Here is a 25763-nt window from a genome sequence, read left to right as displayed (position 1 = left end):
TTTTGTCATTATTTTTAATAATTGCCATGCATAGCTCACTGTTAAAAAATAAAATCGGTTAAATAGTTCGTGTGCTATTGAGGTTTGGGAGCTGGAAAAAACCCTCACCAGCTAGCACAAACAGAGCTCACCTCCTGCCTTAGAGCCTCCCATCTGTTGTGTGGGAGAAGAGCAGACACAAGCACCTTTTTTCCAACTACCTGCACACCTGTAGCAAATATAATGCAATGAGGATGTACACCTGCACTTCAGCTGCACAGCTCACCTGCAGCCCATCTGCATAACCATGCTGTGAATAAGTCCCAGACCTGGGGACTCCGTTACTGGTACTAGAGAGACTCTCCAGCCTGGCTGCCCAATGTCCCAAGACCCTGGGCAGATAAATACCAGACCTGAATACCACCAACAGAGCTACTAAGCGGCAGAGAGGATGTGCACAGAGAAACATGAACATCTGAGAGCAGTAATGAAGGTGCTGTGTTGTTCAAACCTATACTAATGGTTCACAGTTTCCAAAGCGATGATATTCCAGCCAAGGACTGGTACTACCCAGCCCCCTCACCCAGCACAGCCCTTCCCCTCCCCAGCGCCACTCTTATTTTTGAGAGGTAGGGAACTGTCAGCAAAGCTGCCAGCTTTCCACTGAGAGCCTGGAGCCTCACCTTTCCATTACCCAAAGCATCTGAAAGCCAGTTATCCAGCCTGAGCAGTACTAGACAGAAAGATTAGAACTAGTATTTGCTGCCAAAAAATATTGGATACTTTCTAATCACACTAGGAGAGCTCTTGCTAGGTTTTCAATCTCAGAGATGCTTAATACAGTGAAGCAGGAAGATGAAGTTTCACTTTCAAGCTAGAATTCAATAATCCTACTTGAAGCAGTTGAAAAAACAAACTTTAGCCACTGCCTCAGCATCTAGAGATGCAGGAAAGATCTTATCTCTGTTCTATTATCATTAAATTTTAATTTTCTCAAACCGGTGACATATCATACAGAAGTTAATTCATAACTTAACCCTAGTAATCACAGCAGAAAAATTAGGTTTTTATATTTTGGGTTTATATACAACTGTCGAATCCCATGAGAGAAAGTTCAACATACAGCACCTATAATTTTAATGTTCTGTTCCTGCATTATCACCTGCCATACTTATTTACTACTTATTTTCTCTACAATTCTCAATTTCCACAGTACAGCAAAATGTTTTTGTCTTCTATTTTATGTTCTATTAAAAAAGAAATGGAACTCATTGCTTTGGCTTTTACCATGGCACTTCAAATATAAGACAGGTGCCTGATAACCGTCTCACTTTTATCAGAAGTTCACAATGAATAGTTCCCATTACCTTTTCCTCTGCACTAAATATTGTTTTTTCACAGAAAATGAATGAAAAAGTTGTTGTTAATGATTCAAACAAATATTTAAAAATATTAGGCTAGATATTTCAGCCCTAACTTTATTTAGAATTGTATTTCTGATATATTGCACATCCTATGCTTTTATGTCATATGTAAATTTCAACAGTACTATTTTGAAAATCATATGTTGAAAGATCTTTGAAGTTGCAAGGCTAAGTGAAGGAAAGCCAAAATTTAACCTGATTGTGCTGTGTCCTCGTGCATTCTCAATTATTTTATGTCATAGGTTATTACATCTTGTTAAATTCAACTTGTCTAGCACTCTTCAGACCATTAAAACATTCTTAAAGAGATGTTGCATTTTCTGATTGCAGTTTTTGGCTCTTATTTGTGTAGTCTTGTGTTAACAGTCTGATTTTCAAGTACATTTCTTGGTGACACTCAGCTTTGTCTGTGTAGGGCTCTTACTACTGAGTACTTACGGCTGATAAATGCCATTCTTAACAGAGGTGATTTCCATTCTGCTTCGCTCCATTAGTTCAAAGTACAAAATTGCAATGAAAAGCTGCAATGTCCTCTTGATAGTTTGACTCTGCTTTGAGTTCAGTGCTGCCCATATTTATCTAACTTACAGACTCATTTTGGGGGAAAAAGACTCAATTTTATATACTTTTTTTAAACCTGCCAAGGTTAGGGACCCAGTTCTGTGAACACTTTTCATGCAATCAGTTCCACCAAATGACCATCACCTGAGAAAAGAGAATGACCTGTTTCATGATGGGATGCAATGCACAGCTCTGGTCATATTTTGCAGGGACTGTAGTGGGAAAACCCTACAATTCAGTTGTTTTAAACTGCCAGAAAACCTCCCAACTGCAAATTTCATTGTGATTTGCACTGGTGATGGGGGAACTATTGTCAGGCAACTGCACTTTTTTAAGATTTTGAATTTCTCATCAGCACCCCAGTAATTAAGTATTTATAGATGACACAAATGTACCTAGCAGGAATAGACCCATTTGTTTCCTATGTGCTTCAAACCTTTCATGAATAAAGTAGTACCAAGGGTAACCTTTCATGAATACAACCTTAGGGATCACAGAGTGTCCTCAATCAATGCAGGGAACTCATGTTGACAGAGTATATGGGAAACAGATTGAGGTATTAAAGCACATAGCCTCTGGTGTTTTAGATGTAAATACTATAACCATCAAATATTTAGACTCTTATGTAAGCAGTATGTCATTTTTTAAACAGTTACTGCTTGGAATAAATCTTTAAGGATGGAGTTTTCAGAAGTGCTCAGTATTGGCCTAACTTTGCTCTTACTGAAATCAATCATAAAATTTTCACAACTTTGGAAAAGGACTTTGTCTGTTTATATGTTTCCACAGCACTAAGCACAATGAGTCTTGATCCTGGCTGGGGCCTTTTGACTCTTCTGTAATCTAAATAAATTGATTTATAGGAGATCAGTCACATAAATGATGAGGAAACACATACATACATATAAAATAGCTAGGGTTTTTAGATGATGGCTTAGCAGTCCCTTAGAGCTTCTTCATTATTTTCTCTTTGAATCCTAAAATTCATTTGCTTTCTTTTATATTAATTTAATTTCCTTGTTATTAGTTTTCCCCAACATAATGCCATGCACCTTAAATTTCCAGTAAAGTATCCAGTCAATAAAATTTATCTTTCTTTCTTGCCACAAACTAATCCCATTTAGTTTGCACAATAAACACCTTAGTTTTGGGGTCTGATTCATACTTGGTGTCAGCAGAATATATACTTTCCTCTATTTCCACGAAAGCTGTTGCTGGTAAGAGTGATATGTAACCTACTCTACATTCCCAGGAATAACTACCTTTGCTGGACTGGGAAGGGGGAAGAGAATGCTTTTTTTTATGGGTTTGTAGAGTGGTTAGGTCTGTTTCTTTTGTTATTTCACAAGATTCACACAAACATTAATTTACCCAGGGATTGACTTCAGAGGCAGTTATTTTATTCATATACATGCCAACCTCAAAACTGTCTAAAACATCTTATTTCCTTCCAAAGAGCTATAGTAAAACTAAGACAAAACTACTCCTGCTTATCACTCAATGTGGGATTTTAAAAGTTCAATACTGCAATGTCTTTTTCCCTATTTTCTCCAAATAAAATGCTACAAGTTATTGAAATGGAGGCTGTGGTTCCATAGACAATTCTCTAGGCATTTTCCTAGCAGCTGCTATCCTCATTCCCTTGCCCCTGCTCCAGCCACTTATTCCCACCTCCCTCACTGCTCCTCCAGCTGGACCCATATAGCTTGTTTTGGATCTATGTGATGAACCAGACCGAGACTAAATCCTCTTTCTCTTCCTTGAAAGTTTACTTTTAACCTGGGCCAGCTCCCAGTCTGGTGATCCTATGCAGAGTTGTACTAGCACAAGGGAGGGAGCAGCTCTGAGGAGCCAGATCTGCACCTGGCAAAGACTGCATCAACACACACCTGTGCCATGGGACTTATTTCTGAACCTCCAAAAGCATTCTCACCAGATCCCTCAGGAAAGCAAGAACAAGCACACATTACATGATAAAACTGGCAAAGGAATAAACTTCAGAGAGTATCCAAAGTTGTAAAATAGTCCAAGGAAGGAATCGGGTAATGATAACAGCTTGTTCATCTTCTTTACCTAAATTCAGGTGATGTTATCACTAACTCTAGCCCACTATATATTTTATAGTAAGCAATTCTAGTCTTTCAGATTAGCAAGCTATATATATATAGTGCTTTATTCTCAAACTGTTTCACCACAAATGACAGCTCATTTCACAAACAGCTTATCTTATGGCTAAAGATATATAAATACATACTAAAAATGCTGCTGAAAGTCTCTGAATGTATAATGCAGCCTGGTAGACATGGTAGTGATTGTAACACTGCATTGTAGACACAAATGTTAAAGAAACTTGGCAAGAATCAACACATTTTAGCTACTCAAAATTCAGATTTTCTCAGTTTTGTCCCCTTCTGATGAATGGAACATATGGGAGTATTGTTCATAAAACTTGCATTGCTTATCTCGATGTCTACCAAAATTCCTCATCATGACAATATTTACCAAGATACATATAGATTCAAATTTGAATTAATTACCTAGAAGTTTTTCTGTACTCCCAGGTTTACTGGAAAAGAAAAACGCTTCAGAAGCAATGTGTTGTGAGTATTTAACAGTAGATGTTATAGCAACAGAGGTAGTGGAGTGCTTGCTGGGGAAGGCAGCTATCCAGTTAAAAGCCATCAATGCTGAGTGAGATAAAAGACAGGGAAGAAAGTAGCTGCTTTGCCAAGAAGCAGTTTGAAATCTGACATTATAAACAAAACACATGTAAATCTAGACATAAATCCTCTCTCATATGCTGAAGGCTCCATAATATTTTAGCTAGCATTATTACTTACAAACAAACAATTCCTGAAATACGGCATCACAACTGCAGAACAGCCTTTAACCTTGTGTTCATCCACTCAAGAACTATGTTATTTATTATCCTTTATCCCTTAATTATGGGGACTTCACCTACTGCTCTCTGCTCATTTGAAATGCAGAATAAAATACAATGGATGTCTGAAGACTTAACAGGTGTCAACCAGATATTTGCCAGCTACCGCTACTATTCTACTGGGAGGAGTTGCTGTTCTATAAATACTAATTAGAGTTTTGCACATGATCTTGCTGAAATACCTAAGGTGATGAGTGGCCAGTTGTTACTTTTAAAAGATTAGCACAATTTGAAAAACTAATGTCCCCAATGAGGCAATGCTCACACTGAATAATCAAGAGTTATAGCGGTTCTCTGCCCAAAGGGAATATTTGCTCACTTCATCATTTGGAAAATCTGCTGCCTCTTGAACAACTCACTCTTCTATTTCACTTTGAGAAACTTGTAAAACTTCGTGCAATCAATATAATAGTACGGTATATGTACTTAAATGGTCTTCCACTGCTATGCCCACATGGAAGGATTTATGACTGGCTTCCAAGGACAGAGCTTTTAATGTGAAATCATGATTAAGAAACTGCAACAAAATTAGGTTGCACTTAAGTGAAGCAGCAAAGAAAAAGAAGATTACAGTAGAAACTGCATCAGCACAGCAAAAATTTAATTTCTTCAAAACCATCTCCCCTCAAATTCTTCACCTCCACAAATGAGACAAAGAAAGAAGAACCAGTCAAAACAGAACAGGTCTCTATTATAGTAATTGAGGTTTTTATATTTGTAGTAGTCATTATTGAGAAAAAACACCAATTCTTTAAAATCTTGGTGTAATACTTCTGAAGAAACAGCTAATTTTAAGCAAAAATGCTAAGTGATCAGATGCAGCACATTCCACTGGCTTGAAATAAAATCTTCAGTTTCATCTTGTCCAGTTTGCTATGAAGTGCAACTGATGTAACACGGCGTGACACAATGCTGTCTTTCTACGTATGAGCTGTGATTCATTGCAGTGAAATTTGACTGATGCAACTGACACAACCCCATACTATTTAGTGTCAACATAGCGACAAAAAATGCAGAAAAAATGGGTAGAGGGATTCAGAACTTAACCTACTTAGTTCTTTTTTATTTTGCTCTGTCCCTCTGGGAAAGACTATTCAGTAAATCCATTACCATGTATGGGGAAAATAGATATCATTTTAATCAGAATTTATTTTTCTGGTTTTTTTCTTTTTTAAAAATAATCTTTTTCTTTAGCATGAAATCTGTTTTTTCCTTATCCTTCAGCATACTGCTTCCTCTTTTCAAGTAGCTCATTACTGGAAATGTTTGGCCTTACTTCAAAAGAGAAGAATATGTCAACACCAGAACATCTGTGTCCACATAGAGTGCTTTGATGACAGTGATATACTCCATTTACATCAGTAACACTGACCTCAACCTTGATGCTGACTGCATTTAAAGATCTTACCCCACAGGGCAAGAGAATACAGGTCAGAAACGTTGATCTGTGTTTGATACACTCTCTACTTCAAGAGCACTTGGCAGTGATTTGTTCCAGAGTCAAGAATCAAACTCAAAATGTTGCAAAGCTCAGAGCCATGTTCGCATAACCACATTCAAAACAAACATTAAAATTCACCGTCTCTGGAGACCAATCTACTTTTGATATGCAGGATTTTGCGAGCAATATGGTCAGATTCTATCCTGAATACAGTGGGAACTTTCTCATTTAAATTAAAAGGGCATAACTCAGGCTTGAGTATCTGTTATTAAGAGGAGTAATGTACTTACATCTCTCAAATGCAAAAAGGAAAAGAGACACTTTATCACCCTAAAACTCAAACCTGATTGTATAGAAAAAGGAGTGGAATAGTTATGTGTGACACAGCATTGCTTCCATCAGTGTGGCCAGAGGAAGTTGGGGGAATTTCAGAATGGATGACATATTGAAGGCACAGGCACAGTGTGGCAAAGGCAGGCACGCACAAAAACGATGAGTTCCTCAAATATTTAGTACAGAAGAGTTTGGAAGTGAAGGACTGAGCTCTACTACAGAATATTTGCAGACCTTGGTTTATGGTAATCTTCTTCCTTTTAACTTGATTTTAAAACCTTTTGTGTTTCTTCAACTTTTTGTAATTAATATATCATTTTCTAATTTAATTACATTATATCCACTAACCTGCTATGCTGACTTAAATCTTAATATAAGGTGGAGAGTTCCAATAGTCTCCTTCCACAATTCTGAATCCTGAGTACCCTCGTGTAAACCTCAGCACTTTTGCAGCATTGAATGATTCGGTATTGCTTACTAGACTAATCTATACAAAGCATCAAACAGGATCAAATCGATGCAGCTGGATATTGCCCTGTTCATGTTCAAGGACCACAACTACCTGTATGCTGCATTAGCAAGTACAAGTACTAGTAAATCCTATTTCAGCAAACAGAGAAAGAGAAAATTTTGTTTACAGGTTTCACTAGAATGCCATGGAAACAGATACAGAGGTAATTGTAAAAGGCATAATCCAAATGGAAGACAGCTCTAATAGAAAGCATATATCCAAAAATAATGTATGTGTTTTCCCACTTGGAAAACACATGCATAACTCCTATTAACATCAAGACAGAAAATTATACTGAGTAGGCCCCAATATCATTAAGGTCCCTGATAACAGTATCAATTAATGTGCACCTTCAAAGTACAGCAAGATGTTTTCATACACAGACTATTAGAAAAAAATAAAAATACCTTAATAGAATAATGATCTTTTTAAAGAAAAAAATTACAGCTAGAATTTCTGAAACAGGATTAAAGTATGGTAGTAGCCGTGTACAAGGAAGCTGCTCAGCACCTGCTGCCTACACTGTGCCTGGCTCCAGGCAATGTTATTCATTCCTCACTTTCATGGGAGCAAATACATACCCGAAAAATATAAAACACAAAAATAAATAGATCTCTGGGGAAATGGAAGAGAAATCTGTTTTAAAAATAGTGAAGGAGCCTATATGTTCTAGAAAAAGCCTATTTTGCATTGTTTTGTAAGATTTACACTTTAATTTGAAACCAAAGGCATAAAATTTGTATGAAAGCAATATCTGATTTATAGATAAACTTAACACACAATATACTTAGCTGCAAATACCAGACCCCAGTGAGAGAAGGAAAAGGTTTTGAAAGATGATTAGAGCATGCTTGATAAATGTGGCCCTGAAATGCCCCAAAAGATTTTTCTGAAGTTAAATGGTAAACACAATTAACATGACTTTTGCTACAAAAACACTAAACACAATGGATTTTTTTAATTAATTTTCAATGTTATTACATGCTCCTATTGAGCTGGAATTGACTCCATCCACTAACTGTATTGTGAGACAGCTCTTCTGTCCATATGACCTTACCATCTAGATAAAAAACCAAATAGCCATTCTGCTGGTCATATGAAGAGGAAGCCATATAATAACAATGATCTTATGACCATCAAAAGTTAAAATCTTGCAGGTGGAAATTTTGTGACAGTTGAAATATTTAAGAAAGATATATTTATAAGGCTCAGATAATGTGCAGATTGATCAAATGTATTATTAATTAACCAATAAAAAGAAGCAGCTGTAAAGGCTTACAAGAATACATTACTGTACACACCTAACCTCACTATCCGTATTCAAACAAGCCTCCTAGCTAAAGGCAAATCACGTGATTCTTGGGAGACTTGCACGCATTAGGACTCATTGGATTTACATATTATTATTTACAGTAGACATTTCATTACATTTGCTTTGAGAAAATGTACCATCTACATGGGTATTCATGTGTTTCATATGGGCATACCTTTCTGTGTTGTATATATTGTGGAGCTTACAACAAGGTGGTTTGGCCTTGCGTCTTAGATAAAACAGACCAGAGACTACTCATTCACATGAGGTCAACTCACATGGCAGATCTCACATTCTTCCACTAAAATCTGACCTCCACAAAACAGGGAGAAGAAATCCAAACAGCCTTTTGGAACCAGTCCAGGCCTAGTCCATCTCCTATATTGCTTGCAGGCTTTGTTTGGGAGACTGCTAGCTGACACAAGCCAAAACTGGGCCAGGGACTGTCCTAACAGTTGGATGGTGGGGATGTCACTGAAAAATAATTTGGCCCAAGCCCTGACTGTTCAGTTTGCTTGAATGGACATCACTTCAGTCATGCTACTTGAAACAAGGCACTACAACACACCATCATAGCAAGGCTGGAGAGGGCCTCCAGAGTTCATACTGTCCATCTGCTCCAAAGAGAACCTGTCCTCACAGCACTGCTTTTGCATCAAAGTTCTCTCCTACTCTTACCAAAAGATGCACCTGAGCCATAAGGTCTTCACTACAAGAAAGTGCCAAGTAAAACACTTTTATGTCATTAAGCAAGTCCTTGAAAGGATAACTTACCATTTTGGTCTGCTTGTGGATTTCACCATTGGAGCCATCCCATCTCTATAGAGGCTTTTTGTTTTACTGAAGTTGACAACATTGAAAATTACTCTCTGGGGAAAAAAGAACAAAAACAAACAAACAAATAAAAGAGGTCAAGTATAAATTATGAAGGAGTTTATATGTGTATTGCATATACCAGCTGCATGAAGTACACACAGAAAATATATGGAATAGATGTGTGTCTTACGAATTATTGTTACTCTCCATAGGTCTCAGATAATGGATACCCTGCCTGTTCCTAGTATTTTAATAGTCCATGTTGTTTTACGCTGCAGTGATATACATGGAATGTATGTTTTGAATTTAGTATGCTGATTTTTCAGTAGGTATCCTAGCCATATAAAGAAATAGGTTACTCAGATCTGAAAACAGAAAAGCAAGTCCAGTTTGCTGCAGTTAGTGTTAGAGAGGTTGGTGGAAAGCTTGTAGACAGGGTAGCAGTCCTCATGAAAACCTTCCAACTGCTTCATCTCTTAAAGCTTCTTAGTTGCTTCTTTCAACCTGCGTAAGCCTCACACAGCAGCAGGAAAAAAATAAAGATTTCTGATTTTCTTTCCCCAAAGAAAGGAATATTTTTCTTCACTTCCCTTGGCAAAAGGAAGAATTTTCCTCTGCAAAAACTGTACAGAATACCTACACAGTAGAAATTGCACATAGCCATCATTCGTTTGAGTATGATAGAGAAGAAGAAAAGAGTCCAGTTCTGATCTTAGTTTACACTAATAACTTTGGGAAAACTGTAGCTGATATTTAACAGTTCAAAGGAAGAGCAAAATCTAGAACTTTACAGGTAACGGACTGATACTGAAAGTAAATTCATGCTGGGGAAAAAAAGAGAAAACAGAGATGAAACTTTCTTCCTTACCATCTGTCTGCTGTAAGCAATTTTATGCAAAATGACTTATTCTGTTTCTGTTAAGAAAGTCTAGGTTGGATCTAGCTCATCTCATGTAGTACATTTACTTTTCAGATGTTAAATCCAGTATACTTGGTTTCTTGTACTCTTTTGATACCCAACATTAATGTACACAGAAAAACCGAAATATAAAGACTAAATTAATTTTGATATAATGTTCCAGGATATACTAATACATTTCATTTGTACATCTCTCTTTAAATTTCTTTTCCACAGGTATCAGTGAAGACAGACCACTAAAAATTATATTTGCCCCTAGGTATTCACACATTTGTTTTTAGAACAAACTATTGTAATGTTTACACTCTTAAATAATGGTTCATGAGAAGTCTGAGAATTAAATGTCCACTGTTTGAAATCAAATAGTTTTGACTAAAGCAATAAGATCAGTTAAGCTTTCATATGTAAACTTTTGCAAAAACAAATCTGGCCCTTCCAGGTAGTCTGCTCAGACAGCAGTGAATTATAACATTAAAGTGAAAGCAATCAGCAGTGGGACACTGACAACAGGAGTCAGGCACATTTACATTTATATGTGGGGCAGGTAGGAATCCAGGTAAACTATATAGCCCTAATTAAGTATCTCTGTACTCAAGAAAAAATAAGAAAGTTTTTCTGTGGTGAGGTAGTGCTGAAGATTTTGTAAATGGAAGCACAAGCTGCTACATATGCAAACTCTGCATTAGTCAAACAAAATCTAAGAATAACCTGTAGGTTTTACTGGAACCGACTTAAAAAACTAGCAAGTTGAGAAAAACACTTTCTTAAAGATGTTAATTCAATTTTGTACCAACGTTAATGAGCAAACTACATATCCCTGTATATGAGTTTTCATGTATTTTGTCTATTGCAGCATTTTGAGATTTTCTAATGGTCATGAGACGAGCTTATTTTTATAACTCTTGATGAAAGCATACACTTAATTTACAAAATGTTATATGTGTAATTTTAAGTATTTAGGATATTGCTTATCTGATGAAATATCCATCTCGGGAGGTCTCTAGTTATTTTCCATCTTCTTATGTTTACAATGTATGCCTCTAAGCTAGATAATGATATTTAGGTCTCTATATATTCCATACTCTACATGGAAGCATTTTCCTGTATTAGAATGCTGAGTTTTTCCTCTGTTACTTAACTCCGTTCGTATTTGTGAAAACAAATTAAGTTGCAACAAATTGGTTTGTTAATCTTGATGTTTGCATGGAGTGAATGAAACAAACAAGATCTCCAAACCAATTGCCTTAAACTTTGGATGCAATCATGCCACTGTTGGAAAGAGAAAGTTGCTAATTTTGTTACATACTGACTCAGAGCAGACAGCTGGTAGAGAATGTTCTTATTCCAATCAAGCTTATTTTGTATAATGAGTTGGGCAAATGTACACAACTGGGTAAGCAACGTATATAAAAACAAAAATATGCAGCTCATTTAACAAAACACTGCAGATTATAACATTTCAACCACTCATGTTCACCACGGAGTAAGCAGTTCGCAATGCATGCAGTTCTCTCAGCATAATATATCATTAGATTGGCAGAACCAAAAATTTAACAGCACAGAACAAAACTTTATCAACATACACCACTGAAGTAATAAAGTACACAAACCGAAACACTCAAATAAGCAGCTGAACTCAGTCAAGTATTCCTGGTGATAGTTAAAGTAGTCCACGCAGCTCAGTCAGTGAAGTGTGCAAAAATGTAATGACTACAGTATACACACCTTAGCTGGAAAAATATGCAGCTTGCTCAATAAGGTATGTAAACATCTTTGAACTGAATGCTATAATAAAAAGGTTGTGATACAGCAATCAAACATTTGCTGAACAAATCTAATTTTTAGTCTAATTTTTGTCTATACTGGCATTCTTTAACACACCAGTTATAAACTGTAAAGAGCAACAGGACTAGATATACACTATGCACATTAAAACACTCTTTCTTAAGAAAATTATCACTATTCTGTATGTTTTTCTGAATTATAGAGACATTCAATGGGTAGCATTTAATGAGCAATATAAGTTAAATACTCAAAAATGAAAAAAAACTAGCAATTTTTTTTAAGAAGTGTCAAGCTAAGAAAATAAGACGAAACGTACTTACAAATTCCCTAGAACTTGCTCTGGTCTCCAGAGAAAAATGGCAGAAATCTTTACAATGAAAATATTTGTATTCATTTTGGAGGGTATGAATACCACTAAAAGAAGCAATAGTCAAACTGATGCTGTACCAGAAATGATAATTGTGTGATTTCACTTCAGTTATGATACATTTTCAATTTACTGCATTACTCTGACAAACTGATCTGCATCTTCTGGGTAGGTGGAAGAGGCACGGAGCAGAAAAGCCCCTCCAGACACCACCAAGTAAAACCATACTATTTGGGGGGGTGCATCAGGATGCATTGTGGCTTCACAGCATGAGGGAAGACAACTGCTGCAGTCTCAGGCTCTGTGCATGGACTGCCAGATCTGAGACAGATGTTGGAGAACATGAGCCAAGGCAGGTATTTTCTGCCTACTGAGAGAAGGAGGAAGATGTCCTCTTTCCATAATGTGTGCAGTAAGTATGCATTTGGAGGTATCGTGCTGCTAAAACCATTAAGACAGAAAAGTGAGGAAAGGCTTGGTCCTGCCTTTAGCCTTAAAATTTACTGATTACATCTGCTTTTCCCAATAGTCCTTTGCAAACGTATTTCAGGAATTAAAAACATAATCAGGTGTTAAGGGATGCTCAGTGGTTTTAGCATAAGCAAGATAAAGATGAATCTTGAACACAAGGGGAAAAGATGGCTGAAACGTGTCACACGTTTTATCTTATTACCAGAAGTTTGCAATTTCCTGACTGCAGCTGGAAGGAGCTGCTAGTTTGGGGGGGGGGGGACACGGACGACGGACAAGCACACATCAGGGTGATTTTGGATTGGAGCTGAAGGCATTGAGCGTGGATGGTCATATTGGACATCATATTCCAACAGGTCTGTGTGAGCACAGAGTGAGCAGTGATCTCTTAAATATTCATTGTTCACCCACGTTCTGGCAGGTTTTCCAGCTGAACCTACCAACTGAAGCAGATATCCAAAAGAAAAGTCACACATTTGCCAAAGGTCAAGTGTTTTCTCCCAGGATAAGGACACACTAGGTCCCTTCAAAAAGACTGCCAGGTTTATTTTGCATGGTTTTCCCTAGCCAACTTCTCCGGAATAGCTGAGCTGCTTTGGCTGACATTAAAAAAAACAAACAAACCAAAGAACACCACAAAATTCTGCCTGAGGCAGACACCTGGCACAGAAAATTTTGTGTCAGATCATTACAAGTATGAGAAGTTATAACTAACTGAAAATAGGGTTTGCAGTAGGAAGTGTCAGGCGTTCTTAATTGTCATGGTTTAACCTCAGTTGGCAACTGAGCACCACACAGCCGCCCACTCACTCCCCCCCTCCTCGGTGGGTTGGGGAGAGAATTGGAAGAGTAGAAGTGAGAAAACTTGTGGGTTGAGATAAAAACAGTTTAATAATTGAAGTAAAATAAAATATAATAATAATAATAATATACAAAACAAGTGATGCACAATGCAATTGCTCACCACCTGCTGACCAATGCTCAACCCGTCCCCAAGCAGCGGCCCCCCTGGCCAGCTTTTCCCCAGTTTATCTACTGAGCATGACATCACATGGTATGGAATGTCCCTTTGGCCAGTTTGGGTCAGCTGTCCTGGCTGTGCCCCCTCCCAGCTTCTTGTGCACCTCCAGCCTTCTCAGTCGGTAGAGCATGGGAAGCTGGAAAGTCCTTGACTAGTGTAAGCATTACCTAGCAACAACTAAAACATCGGTGTGTTATCAACATTATTCTCACCCTAAATCCAAAACACAGCACTATAGCAGCTGCCAGGAAGAAAATTAACTCTATCCCAGCCAAAACCAGGACATTAATATTGATGTAACATACACATATTAAATATTAACAATTATATAATGTATTTAATAGTAATAGTATAACAATGTCAATGCAGTGGACAATGCTGCATGCTACAAGTATGATACAAACTTCACTGTGAGCTTCCAAAGTACCTGGGGACCAATTGTTTGAAGTCAGGCAGAAACAATTTCATCGTTTAACCAGCCAAAATAAGAGAAGTGAGCACTAAGCAGTAATACTAAGACCTTTCAGCTGAAATTAAGTCTGAGCTCTTGTGCTCTGAATGAGCATTAAAGATCCAAAGGTCCTGGATACCATGGGGCTTTGCTTCGTTTTCACTGCTTGATGTCTTGATTTCCTCTCCTGCTGATTCTTTAGATACTACAGTGTTTTGTGAATTCCTGAAACCTGCAGCTTTTTGTGAGCTGGGTTCTTGCCCTTGGCAAGAATCTTGGTTATCCTTTCCTTCCTTCTTTTTTTCTTTTTTAAATCTTTTCTCTTTCTTTTATAAATGTAAGTTTTCATCCCTTTAAAGGGCAGATCTACTATAGAATTGCATTCCATTAAAAAAAAAAAAACCACAAAGAAAAGAAAAATGAACTTCTCAAGCCAACCCCGTGACTTGTGAGATTTTGAGTCACCATTTCTGAATGTGAGAAACCAGCAGCGCAGGACTGCTGCCTTCGCACAAAAAAATGCTGCATTTCTGTATTTGTGTCAGAGGTCTTTGGGATCTTTCCTGACAAAGCACCTTATACAAAGCTGTACAAAAATAAATTATACTGGAGGGACTTCAAAACAGAGAGGAAAAAAAGTGTCACCTGCAACTGTTATCAATGCTGAAGAAAACAAATAATATAGCAGTCAGATCTGTGCAAAATCCCCAATGAAAACTTACAAATCTTTTTTTTTCTGACCTTTTAAAATTTAAATCATTCATTACTGCCAACATTTTAAAATAACCCATACTTTCTTTTTCCCTTTGTAGGAACACATCCTTTCAAATGGAAAAATTTTTAATATTGATAGCATTTAGCTTTTTTTCTTTTCAGCTAAGGAGTTTGGAAAACCTGGTGATGCTCAGGAGGGGAAAATAAATACTCACCTACTGAGGGAGGGTGTGAGGGACCATCCAGAGCTCCACCAGACCTGCTAATCAGTTGCACCTGTGTCTTGTTAACTGGAAATTGTCAAGTCCTTACAAGGTAACAAAGTCTTAGGAAAGTGATGCAGAAAATGGCCTACCCAGTGTGAATTATAGGATTTTTTTCCCTTGGTAGAGCTCTTCATTTAGTTACTTAAAAGAGAGAAATGCTAAAGTCTGGGATGATACAAAGAGCAACATTAAAATAAGACTCAAAGGATTTTAATACCGTAAGACCTCTGATACACTGCTATGCTAACTATAAAGTGAGCTTAGCATTTATCATGGTATTTGTCTGTGTATTTGAGATATTCTTGGTGTTCATGATAGCCCAGCACCCACAAGCTGTATTAGTGTTTTTCAGTTAATGGGGCGTAACTGTATCTCAATAACAAAAAATACTTTTTAAAATAATTACCAATTTAGGCTTTTGCCCTGCTTATCTGTCCTTTCTGGCAGTTTTTTCTTTGCCTCCAAACTAATACACTTAAGCACAGACTCACAGGAGATGTAACACCTGTGTAAGGCAGTGTTGCCCCTTTGGAATTTCACTGTCAACATCAGTGTTGTCTCAGGTCTAGGGCAGGGGGATACTGTGGAGAAGGCCATCTTCTAGCAGAAAGCTTTCAAAGGGATGTACAGAGGAATTGCTATTCCCTGTTCAGTGTCATGCCATGGACTGACTGCTAATCTGACTTGTGTGCATGATCTGTTGGACTTAAACATTGTGAGGGCAAGAATCACTCCAAGTTTTCCCATTCAACCTTTCTTGGGAAAATGGCAAATTTGTTATTGAACACCCTCCCCTGCCAACAGAAGTCAACTTTCCGTTAAAGTTTTTACTTTTCATCTGAACATCAATAATCTGAAACTTTCAACTGAAAACTTAAAAATGTCTGTTTAGAAACCCAGCAGTGGTGTAATTAGACTGACTCACGTTCCTTGCTCCCTTGGGCCAAAATCTCCAATAGAATTGTAAATCTGTCACAAGACATATATTGTATTGTGTCGATTCATCAAAAAAAAATAGTAAGGGTCCTGACAGGGCATATAACCAGGCTACAGAGGTATTTAAAACAGGTTTGAAGCTGAAAGCTTCTTGCCAAACTTTTTCCATTCTTTGTAGCAAAAGGTCAAAGTATTTGCAAAAAAAGGCATCTTTATTTAATCAGCTCTGGAAAAAAAGGTACTTTTATTTTCTATTTCCTATCTTTTCATATATACGCAGTCTTTGGCAAAAGAGCCACTTCTAGTTACATTGCTAGGAAACCGCAGAGCTACAGGAATGTGTGAGCAACTTTTTATTTGATATTTGACAGGATGTCTGAGCCCTGTTGGTCTTGTCAGTGACTTTCTCCATATACATGGGTAATATTTTCAGAAATCAGTTGAAATATAAAATAAGGAAACAGTGCATGATCTTTCACTGAGACTTTCTCAACTAGCTAAATTATTTCCTAACATATTCCATGCCATGTTACAGCCATTGCCAGATGACATTTGAAGTGTAGTCATGTATTAAACTCTTTCTACATAATTACAGAACCTATCCATGTTTAGGTTCTATGTTCTTTTCAATCAATATTATGACTGCAGGTGGATAGTAACAGCTGGCTGTTCTGGAATGTGTTAGCAAAATTTGCTGATACCTTGCATCCCTCAAGAGGAAGCAGCTGAAAAGACTTAAGTTTTCCTTTTCCTAATAGAAATTATTTAGCCAGTGAGAAGAAATGCTGCAAAGTTCGGTAGGATTTAAAACAGTAAGAATAATTACCTATTCTTAGTGGTTCAAAAAGATAATGCTATCAACTAAATGTTTTCTGGCCCAAATCCTGTCCATAGCATAGGGCCCACAGGAGGCTTGAAAACAATGAGATCAATCTGGAAAAAGGCAAAAAGGCCAGGAAAAGCCACTGCATCACGGTTATAGGGAACCACTGTGAAAAAAAAAGCCATGTTTATGAGCACTGGCATAAGGTGTGCCACTGAAGATAAGAGAACGAAGCGGCAAGCACTGACAAAGTTCATATGGGAGCGTTCTGCTCGCTCATTCTTTCTTCTCTATAAAGCCTACTTTTCTGGGCCCTTCATAAAGTGCAACTGTCAGCCTATAATCCAGTATCAAAGCCTCCCTTACCAACAAGAGATACACTTACTAACAAATTAGACATTTACGATGGATACCAAAGTGATGTACAGCCATAATTACTCAAGCTTAAAGCATGCAGGTGGAGTGCTGAAAACTGACACTCTCACAGATATACTGCAAGACAGTAGGTGAGAGTGGCACTAACAATGAGGGAGTGGCAGTGACATTTCTATGGATCGCGATTTTGCTCAACCCTTAAAAAAACAGAAGGTAATAATCGCAATTTAAATAGCTTGCAAACGCAAAGGCAGCAATCCATCCAATACCCAGGCTGGAAGATGAGAATGGAAAAGCCTTTTCAAGTGTAGGTCCTTGTGAGAAATAAAAGGAAGATAAAGAAAGCCCTGTTAAGGGGGAGATTTGGATTAAGCTTTTCCAGCAATTGTTTATTTTGGATTTTTGCAGCTGGCATTTTTCACAGTTAAAAGCTATTTTTTGTCGGGAGCTTGTGGGAAAAACCTGTGGGGGGAAAGAAGGAGATGATAACACATAGAAAGAAAGACAGGATATATGGGAACACTCAAAACCAGCACCAATATATTTGCCTCGGTGTTCTTTGATGGGTTGCAAAAACAAAGACATTTTGATGTGTACAACCACTAGTTATTGCTGCCAGCCGTCTTGGTTACGTTACTGGGATCATAGCATTGCAAACGTATAAAACCTCTCTATTTACTTCTCCAGTAACTAAGCACAGATGGGCTTTGTGTCCAGGTCCTTGGACTCTTCTTTTTAATTCAAGCATTTTGGTTACCATTACAATGAAACCTTTGAACCTTCTATGTTCTTCCGTGCATGGTTCTTACTAGTAATGGAATAAAGGTTTCCCCATATTGTGTAGTTCCCTTATATTTAGACAGAATTGGAATTGGATCCTTACCAGAGTAGCTGCAGTGCTGATGAAAAAAGCACCCAGAAAAAGTTTTTTGTGGAGAAATATAAACCATATGTTATCAATTTCATGAAACTAAGGGATATTGTTATAGCATGAACCCTCTTGTTTTCTTTTGCAAAATTAATAATCCCTTCTATTATTACTGCAGAGTTAAAATACTTTTTTTCTGCTCTTTCTAGCTGAATCCTTTTGCAATACTGCAACATTCACACAATTCACCAATTTGTATAAGAAAATGTAATCGATATGTTAGTGTACATTGGAATCTTAACATTGACAACCAGTAGCTTGTGGTATTGATTTGAAAAAACTGCTTATGACTTCTATAGTATTTCAGCACTATTTCTTGTATTTTCAGTTTTCACTACCTTGAATTCTACTCCAAGTGTCCAACTCATGTACTAACAGACTATTCAAAGTTTTGTGCTTCAAAAGAAAACCCAAGGGTAAGTAGAAGGAAATCTGATCTAGTTCCTGCCATTTTCATCTACCTGTCTGTTTGACATTTAGAATAAGATCTCACAACTGCCTTAACCAACCATAATAGTAAGGGGATATTTTTTCAGCTTTGAAAAATCCCATTCTGAAGCTGAAATGCTGAATGTTAGATTTAAATTATGATCTCTGTCTGTTTGCAAAGGTGATTCGCAGTGTGTGAATAAACATGTTTTGGCAGTGTCATGAACAGAACAGCTAAACAAAAGAACTGGGAGGATTTCAATAGGAAAGTTAAGTGTCTTAAAGCAAAGTGCCCTGTGCTGCATTTGTGTAACACGGGTGTCATTCCTCCCTGGCACTAACCCCAACTTGAGGAGAAAAAAAAACCAACAATGATAATGCATCATTACTGGGGAATGCAGTATAGCTGCAGTCCAGCCAGTCAGGTCCTTTTGTTTTCAAATGCCATAGGTAAAACTTACGTCTTGTCCTGACTGAGCTTTACACCTGGATAAAAGAACATTCGTATTCAGAAAAGCTCTCAAACACATAAATATTTAGCCTCACTTTTAAGTGTTCCTAGAGACTTAAAGTTAAGCAAACATTCACACTTCCTCCCTGAATAAGGGTGGATTTCTGATTCAGGATTTAAGACAGTCTAGCAATATGGGAAAAAGATGCTGGATTTGCCAAATCCCATAGGCACAATTTATCCTTAGCAACTGATCACTGTAGATTGGAAGTGACGTTTCTGCAGCTTTGGGATGCAGGAACATTTTTATTACTGTCACAGATCAACTTTAAGTGTAATATTGTTTTGTTAGTTTATGTAAATCAATCTGAAATGCTGTATGAATAAAAGAATTTGAAAATGGATTGCTCATCTTTATTGGCTTTGAAGTACTGAGCATATGGTACTTTGCTGAAACTATTATATTATATTAAGTTATAAGAAATGTTGCTCTGATACTGAGCAAGTCTCAGCACAAATTCTGGTAATTTTTCACCAAAAATGAGTCTCCAAAAAGAGATAAATATGGTACAGTGCTGAATACCTTCTCTAAAGAAATCATATCATATATGACCAAAGCCCCTTTCAATATCTTACAGATTTGATTTTACTTCAGCTCACTTCCAAAAGCTAGTGTAGAAATCTGCTTCGAAGTGCCCTCCTGGTAGAGAAAACATCATCTCTAAATGGTTGCTTATTCTTCTGCAAAGCAACAGTAACAGCAGACTACAGCTGTGAGGCTACTAGAGATGCTCTGTGCATTTTAACAGGTAAAGTCTGCACTTTTTAATATGCCGGTTTGATGGAATACTCAAAGTTGCTGAAAACCCTTCTGGGGAAACGTGAAAATTGATAACGTTGCTTCATAACACAGTATTTTCATACAACATCCCAATATTAACCATAATGCTGCAAAAGATCTTTCACACTTTATGTTGTTCAATTTTTTCCTGTTGGAAAAGACTCAAGAGGGTTTTTTTTGAAACAATATGTAAAAATTATTTCCTAGAATTTTAAAATCATAACAGCAGAAGATACAGATTATTAGCAAAAAAATTTGTGACCCAAGATACGAGACATTTCTCAGTTCCCTTACGAAGTCATTCCAGCTGATCATCTTTAGTTTTCCAGTGTATCATTTAAACTCTAAGCATACCTTCCCAAAACACTAATGCAGTTTACACTTTTTTTTTTTAACTGCAATGCATGTGACAAGTCTTCCTTTGATTTTACTTAAATCTATAGTTATCACATCATGAACACTGCTCTGAGAGCCAGCCTATAACCATGTATCACAAAGTCAAAAGTCTGCAAAAACTACCTTGGTGGCCGAGCCTGGGGAGGAAGAGGAACCAACTTATCACAAGGGAGGCAGGAAGATATGAACAAAAAGAAGTGTATGCAGTGGCATGAGTAGAAGACTTCCAATAAATAAAAAATACTAATATGAGCTTCAAAAATAACAAGGAGTTTCCCACAAAATTGGGCCAGCGCTCTGTCAACAAAACACAAATACCCATTACATGGGAGAATGCTCTTCTGTGCTCCTTACACACTTGACACTGAATTCAACAGGACTTTTAGATATGCCAGGAATTAAGACTTAAGCTGTAAATGTGACAGTGAGAAATAAAATGGTGATTCAGATTTGGGGTGTCAGCTGCAAGAGGAGCACACGGCGTGTCTCAAGAGGATAAAATACATGGATTAGCACTGCCCTAGTTCTGGTTCATGAGGGATTTCTTTGGTATAAATCAAACCATCTAAATAGTACACTCTCACCCCAGCTGCTAAGATCCCCAGAGTGGGAAAGCTGAGTCATTCACTCTCTGTGCCGGCACTGATTACAAACTTGGCCACCAAAGACTCCTCAAAATGGGGACCTTCTTTCCTCAGGTGACAATTACAGCACAACATGCAAAATCTGTCCACACCACAAACTCAGATCAGTAGCTGTAGATAAATAATCCATTCACATCAAGTAGCACTTGTGCTTTCTTTATGTATAAAGGCAGTTTAATAGTATTTTAAGTTTATTTGTCTATACCATGGCAACTTTTATGAAACACTGACATAAAAGTGTGACCAGGAAGATCTTTCCCTACTAAAAAATGCCCATCTTCCAAAAATGTACGGCAGCCAGGTACCATCTTTTGGAGAGAACAATTCCTTTTCTCACACTGTTCCTCACAGATCATATTTTAAGACTTTTTTCCTTAAGTAATTGACTGAAAAAGGCATGCCTATCAGAAAAAAAAAAACAACCTTGCAGGATAGATTAAAATTTTGTCCAAGCTTGTAACTCTATTACCCTAACCATAAACCAGATTACACGATATTTTACTAGAACACTGACAATTCTAAAACCTATTAAAAATATGAACAAATCAATAAAGATAAAGCTGAATTATACATATGAGGAACATTTTCTTTATTGAACAATTCTTATAGATCGTTTTGAAATAACATTGTTCTAGGCATTTGCTTGGATGATCTTATTGCTAAGTTTTAACGTGATAACTATAGTAGTTTTGCATTATGTCCTTACCAAGAGCAAACCACCAGAAAAATTGAAAGACATTCAGATATAAACATATATGAAGACTTCTGGAAATAGCTTCAGGGTTTTAATCACATTAACAGCATGTTTATTACTTTAAAAACTCTGCTAAAATGCAGCTGGGAAAAAGAAGAGTGTCTTATTACAAACATAACCACTAGGAACGATGTTGAATTACTGTAGTTACTTTTGCTGAGAAGACTTGTGTTACTTTTTAGAATTGATAAAAAATGATGATAATTTATACCTGCATGAAATGTAAACCTGAGAAATGGTCTGGTAAATTTAAAAGATCTGTTTCAATGTTTATAAAAATATTTTCTTTGCAGTTCATAAATTTCTGTATATAAATACAAGATTAGCAGAGTAAATTATAGTTCAAAACCAGGGCAGCTCTTGTCCCAAGAATTTGGTATTGCTGACCACAACTGGGTTTTAAGATTTATTTTAATCTTGATAGATGTTTAAGTGAGCTAAAATGGTTATTTCAGCACCAGAATGTGTTACAGCAGACTTCATTGTATTATATATACATGATTTTCCCAAAGAAATATACCATTGCATATACAGTTTTTTCTTATCAACAGGCCAGGGCAATTCAGTTCTCTTTGCTTCTTTCACCCCTGGGATGACCTCTCACAGTAAGAATTGTCAGTGCCTTATTTATAATGGCAGATCTCAGGTTTGATTCTGGCAGCCTTTGATCTCTTGATGGCCCAAAAGCTTTCAAATACAGAAGAATCTGATGCTTTTTTGGCATCCTGCAGTGTGCCTAAACCTCAAAAGCAAGTTCTAGTCCCAGAAGTGAATTACTGAAGCAGTGTAAACAAAACACAAACGTCACAAAATGATGAATATCTCAAACAAAATATCTTTGTCAGACAGATGACAACTTCAGATCACTTGAAAAGCATTTGTAGAAACTCTGCAATCTGCAAACAAACTTCTGTTTTACAATGTAAAACTAAAAAGTACATGAAAACAATGAATTATTAAAACCTCATTCTTTTTCGACATCCATATAAAAATTAAAATATATCCATTCTTTCAAACAATTAGCCCCTGTAAAAAAAGATTCCTGCATGTTTCTACATCACAGAAATGCATATAACTACCTAGTTACAATATAACTGTCAGTAAATAGAATACAGAAAACTGTCTTCAATGAAGGTCTCATATCTGATTTATTGAAAAAGAACAGAATAAATGAGAGACAAAATATTTTATTTCATTTAAAAGAAATAACTTTTGATGAGTATGTGACAATGACAGTTATTTTATCCTTAGAAACCTCTTCTCGGATAGACTATATTGATTAGGTAAGACCTCTAGACAAATGCAGGATACAGTTGTCCTAAATTTCGAATCGGAGAATGCCTAGCTTTTTTCTCTATTAATATGTTATTCTGTAACTATTAGCAAAGCTTAAGGTTTTTTTCTTTCTTGCAATGAGGGGAACGGAAGGGAGAGAGGAGGAAGAGGGAACAGACCACACTAGGCTACATAAGGTGTTGTGGGTTTTTTTAACTTTAGCACCAAGACACAATAAAACTGGCTTCCCAATTTTCAGTTTCATGTCTCTCAGTGCTGCTTTAAGGTTGCAGTGGATGCCATAAAATACTAGATCTATGCCCCAGTCTATTAGGCGTCATACATTACTTTTTTTAAGCAAACTGGAAACGGAGATAAAACGTTGTAGGCTAGTAGGCTTGATATTGTAACCTTTTTATACCACCTATGACTACATTAACATAAATATAGTTGCTATAATATCATTACTGGGAATCAAGGCACTTTGAAAATGTCTGTTCCTTATGCCAATCTATAGTGGAGTTAAATTAGCAATGAAGCACTGACTAGTAACACATCCATTAATAAAAAAAAAAAAAAGCACAAAAATAACGTGAGAATACATTTGGAAACAATTCAAAGAGATTGAGGAATGACAGCAGAGGATTTGCCAGACTATTCAAATTCCTTGTTCCTAACCTTTAAATACCTGCGTGTACAGTACAAGGCCCCATTCTGACTAGATCTGTGCAGTTAGGTTTACAAATAAACCTGCTAAACCTTTTGCATTATTGATCAGTGATGGCATGCTTAGCCCACACATTTATGTCCTATTTACATTCCATTTCTTTTACACTTTTAAGATATAATGTGTCTTTTGCAAAACAAGAGCTCTTTCCATTTAAACCCTGCAGTTTGTGTTCTTCATGCATTTTAATGGTTGTAAGCAATTTAGAAGGTTAATCTTTGAATAGTAGATAAAACTGGCAATATTTATTGGTAAATAAATGTCTAATTGTCATAATTTAGGAACATTTTCAATATCATGTTTTTTTCTAAACAAATAGCTGGAAAATTATCTCCTTTATATACCAATGCTACTTAAATAAAAGCTATGTAACAACTTACATCATTCTAATATTATAATGAAGAGATTTTACACCTATTCTAAACACAATGTAAGAATGTTTTAATTTAAAAAAAAAAAGAGGGATTCTGCACAGAGAAAGAGTTTGTCCAGTAACAAACTGATTCCACCTTTCCAAGGATAGTAAAAGAGTAGCTAGTACAGCACCAAAGACAAATTGAGATGATGTGAGCCAGGCCTTGAAAAAATTCTGTTTCAAGACACGGTAGGAATAGTTCTGATTCCTTATGCCTGCTTCTGACTGTCTGGAGCAAGAGGATGCAAAGATCAAATCCTCTTTAATATTAGGTGTGATTCAAACCCACACACTTCCTGACCAGAATCATATTATCTTATAAAGTCCTTAAAAAGATCTAGAGAGAAAGTTTTAAAACAGTTCCCCACTTTCCAAATCTGCTCAGGGCATTCATACCACAAGGCAGTTTAAACATCAGTGTTTCTGAAATCAGAAAAGGAAAATCATCAGCCACTTCAAGCAGGTCCTGCTTTGACATCAGAAAGTCAATTCACTCAGCTTAGCAGCATTCAATTCTCAACAACATTGTGTTCTGGGTCTCTGTCAAGTTATTCTAGGCTGTGAAATTGTCAGGAATGATGGATGACTATCAGCCTTCTGCTATCTTCTTTCCTTCTCCTTAGAGACTTGCGGCTGCTGACTGCAAAGCAAATTCCTCTTTTCTTTTTTTGCACAACATACCAAATGAACAACAGTAATTATGAGAAAGCCTACACTACAATTATTTTAGCACTTAACTTTGTATTGACATCTGTAAGAGACAGAGCTCTCTAGATTGATTAGCAATGATACAGCTTCCTGCCTTTTACTAATATTACTGCAGTCATCCCTTACATGCAATTTGCTCAAAAAAAACCCCACTGTTTTTCTCTCTTAATATTTTAAATTACAAATTGAACTAATTACAGAAAAATTCTAATACTTTATGAATATAGCATATTATTATTGTACCAGTGTTTCAAACTGTATAGTCCTTGTAACATAATCAAAACTGACATAAGAGAATAATTTAAGGATATTAAATGGGATTTTGTTGGGGAAGATGCTAAAGCTGCATTATTGTTCCAGGTTGAAAGCCTTTCTTGAACAAATCCTGTTTGGCCAGCCAGTTGCAGCCCTGGTATATATAGGGGAAAATTTTACTGAAAGCAGCATTAAACTTATTTACACATTGACAGAATTTGATGTCAAGTATTTAAACCATTCGCTAAGACTAAGTACGGGAAGAAGCATCTGGTCTGGAAAAAAAAAACAATTTAGGGAGGAAAAATGCAATAGTGAGAGAAAATAAACTGGGACATCCTTCAACCCCATGCCAATTATAATCCAGTCTCTCATATTCCTATTGTATTCAAAATAACTGCAAAATTTATCACAAACAATTCTCTAGCAATAACACTACACCAATTAATCTCCATTACTCTCAGCCACATAGCTGTTCTTTTCAATTAGACATC

General features: G+C 36.7%; 1 protein-coding gene across 3 annotated transcripts in view; it reads right to left on the bottom strand.

Annotated features, from left to right (window-relative positions):
• LOC143161327 (BEN domain-containing protein 5) overlaps nt 1-25763 on the bottom strand; it is a 987131-nt gene that overhangs the window by 720965 nt on the left and 240403 nt on the right. For all 3 annotated transcript variants that reach the window (XM_076340237.1, XM_076340238.1, XM_076340242.1), the window contains exon 4: nt 9277-9371. In XM_076340237.1, coding sequence (XP_076196352.1) covers nt 9277-9371 — 95 coding nt within the window. The remainder of the gene's footprint in view (nt 1-9276; nt 9372-25763) is intronic.

The sequence above is a fragment of the Aptenodytes patagonicus genome, chromosome 5, assembly GCF_965638725.1.
Source record: "Aptenodytes patagonicus chromosome 5, bAptPat1.pri.cur, whole genome shotgun sequence".
Taxonomy (NCBI): Eukaryota; Metazoa; Chordata; class Aves; order Sphenisciformes; family Spheniscidae; genus Aptenodytes; species Aptenodytes patagonicus.
Note: the sequence above shows the minus strand (reverse complement) of the source record. Positions and strands in the feature narration are given on the sequence as shown.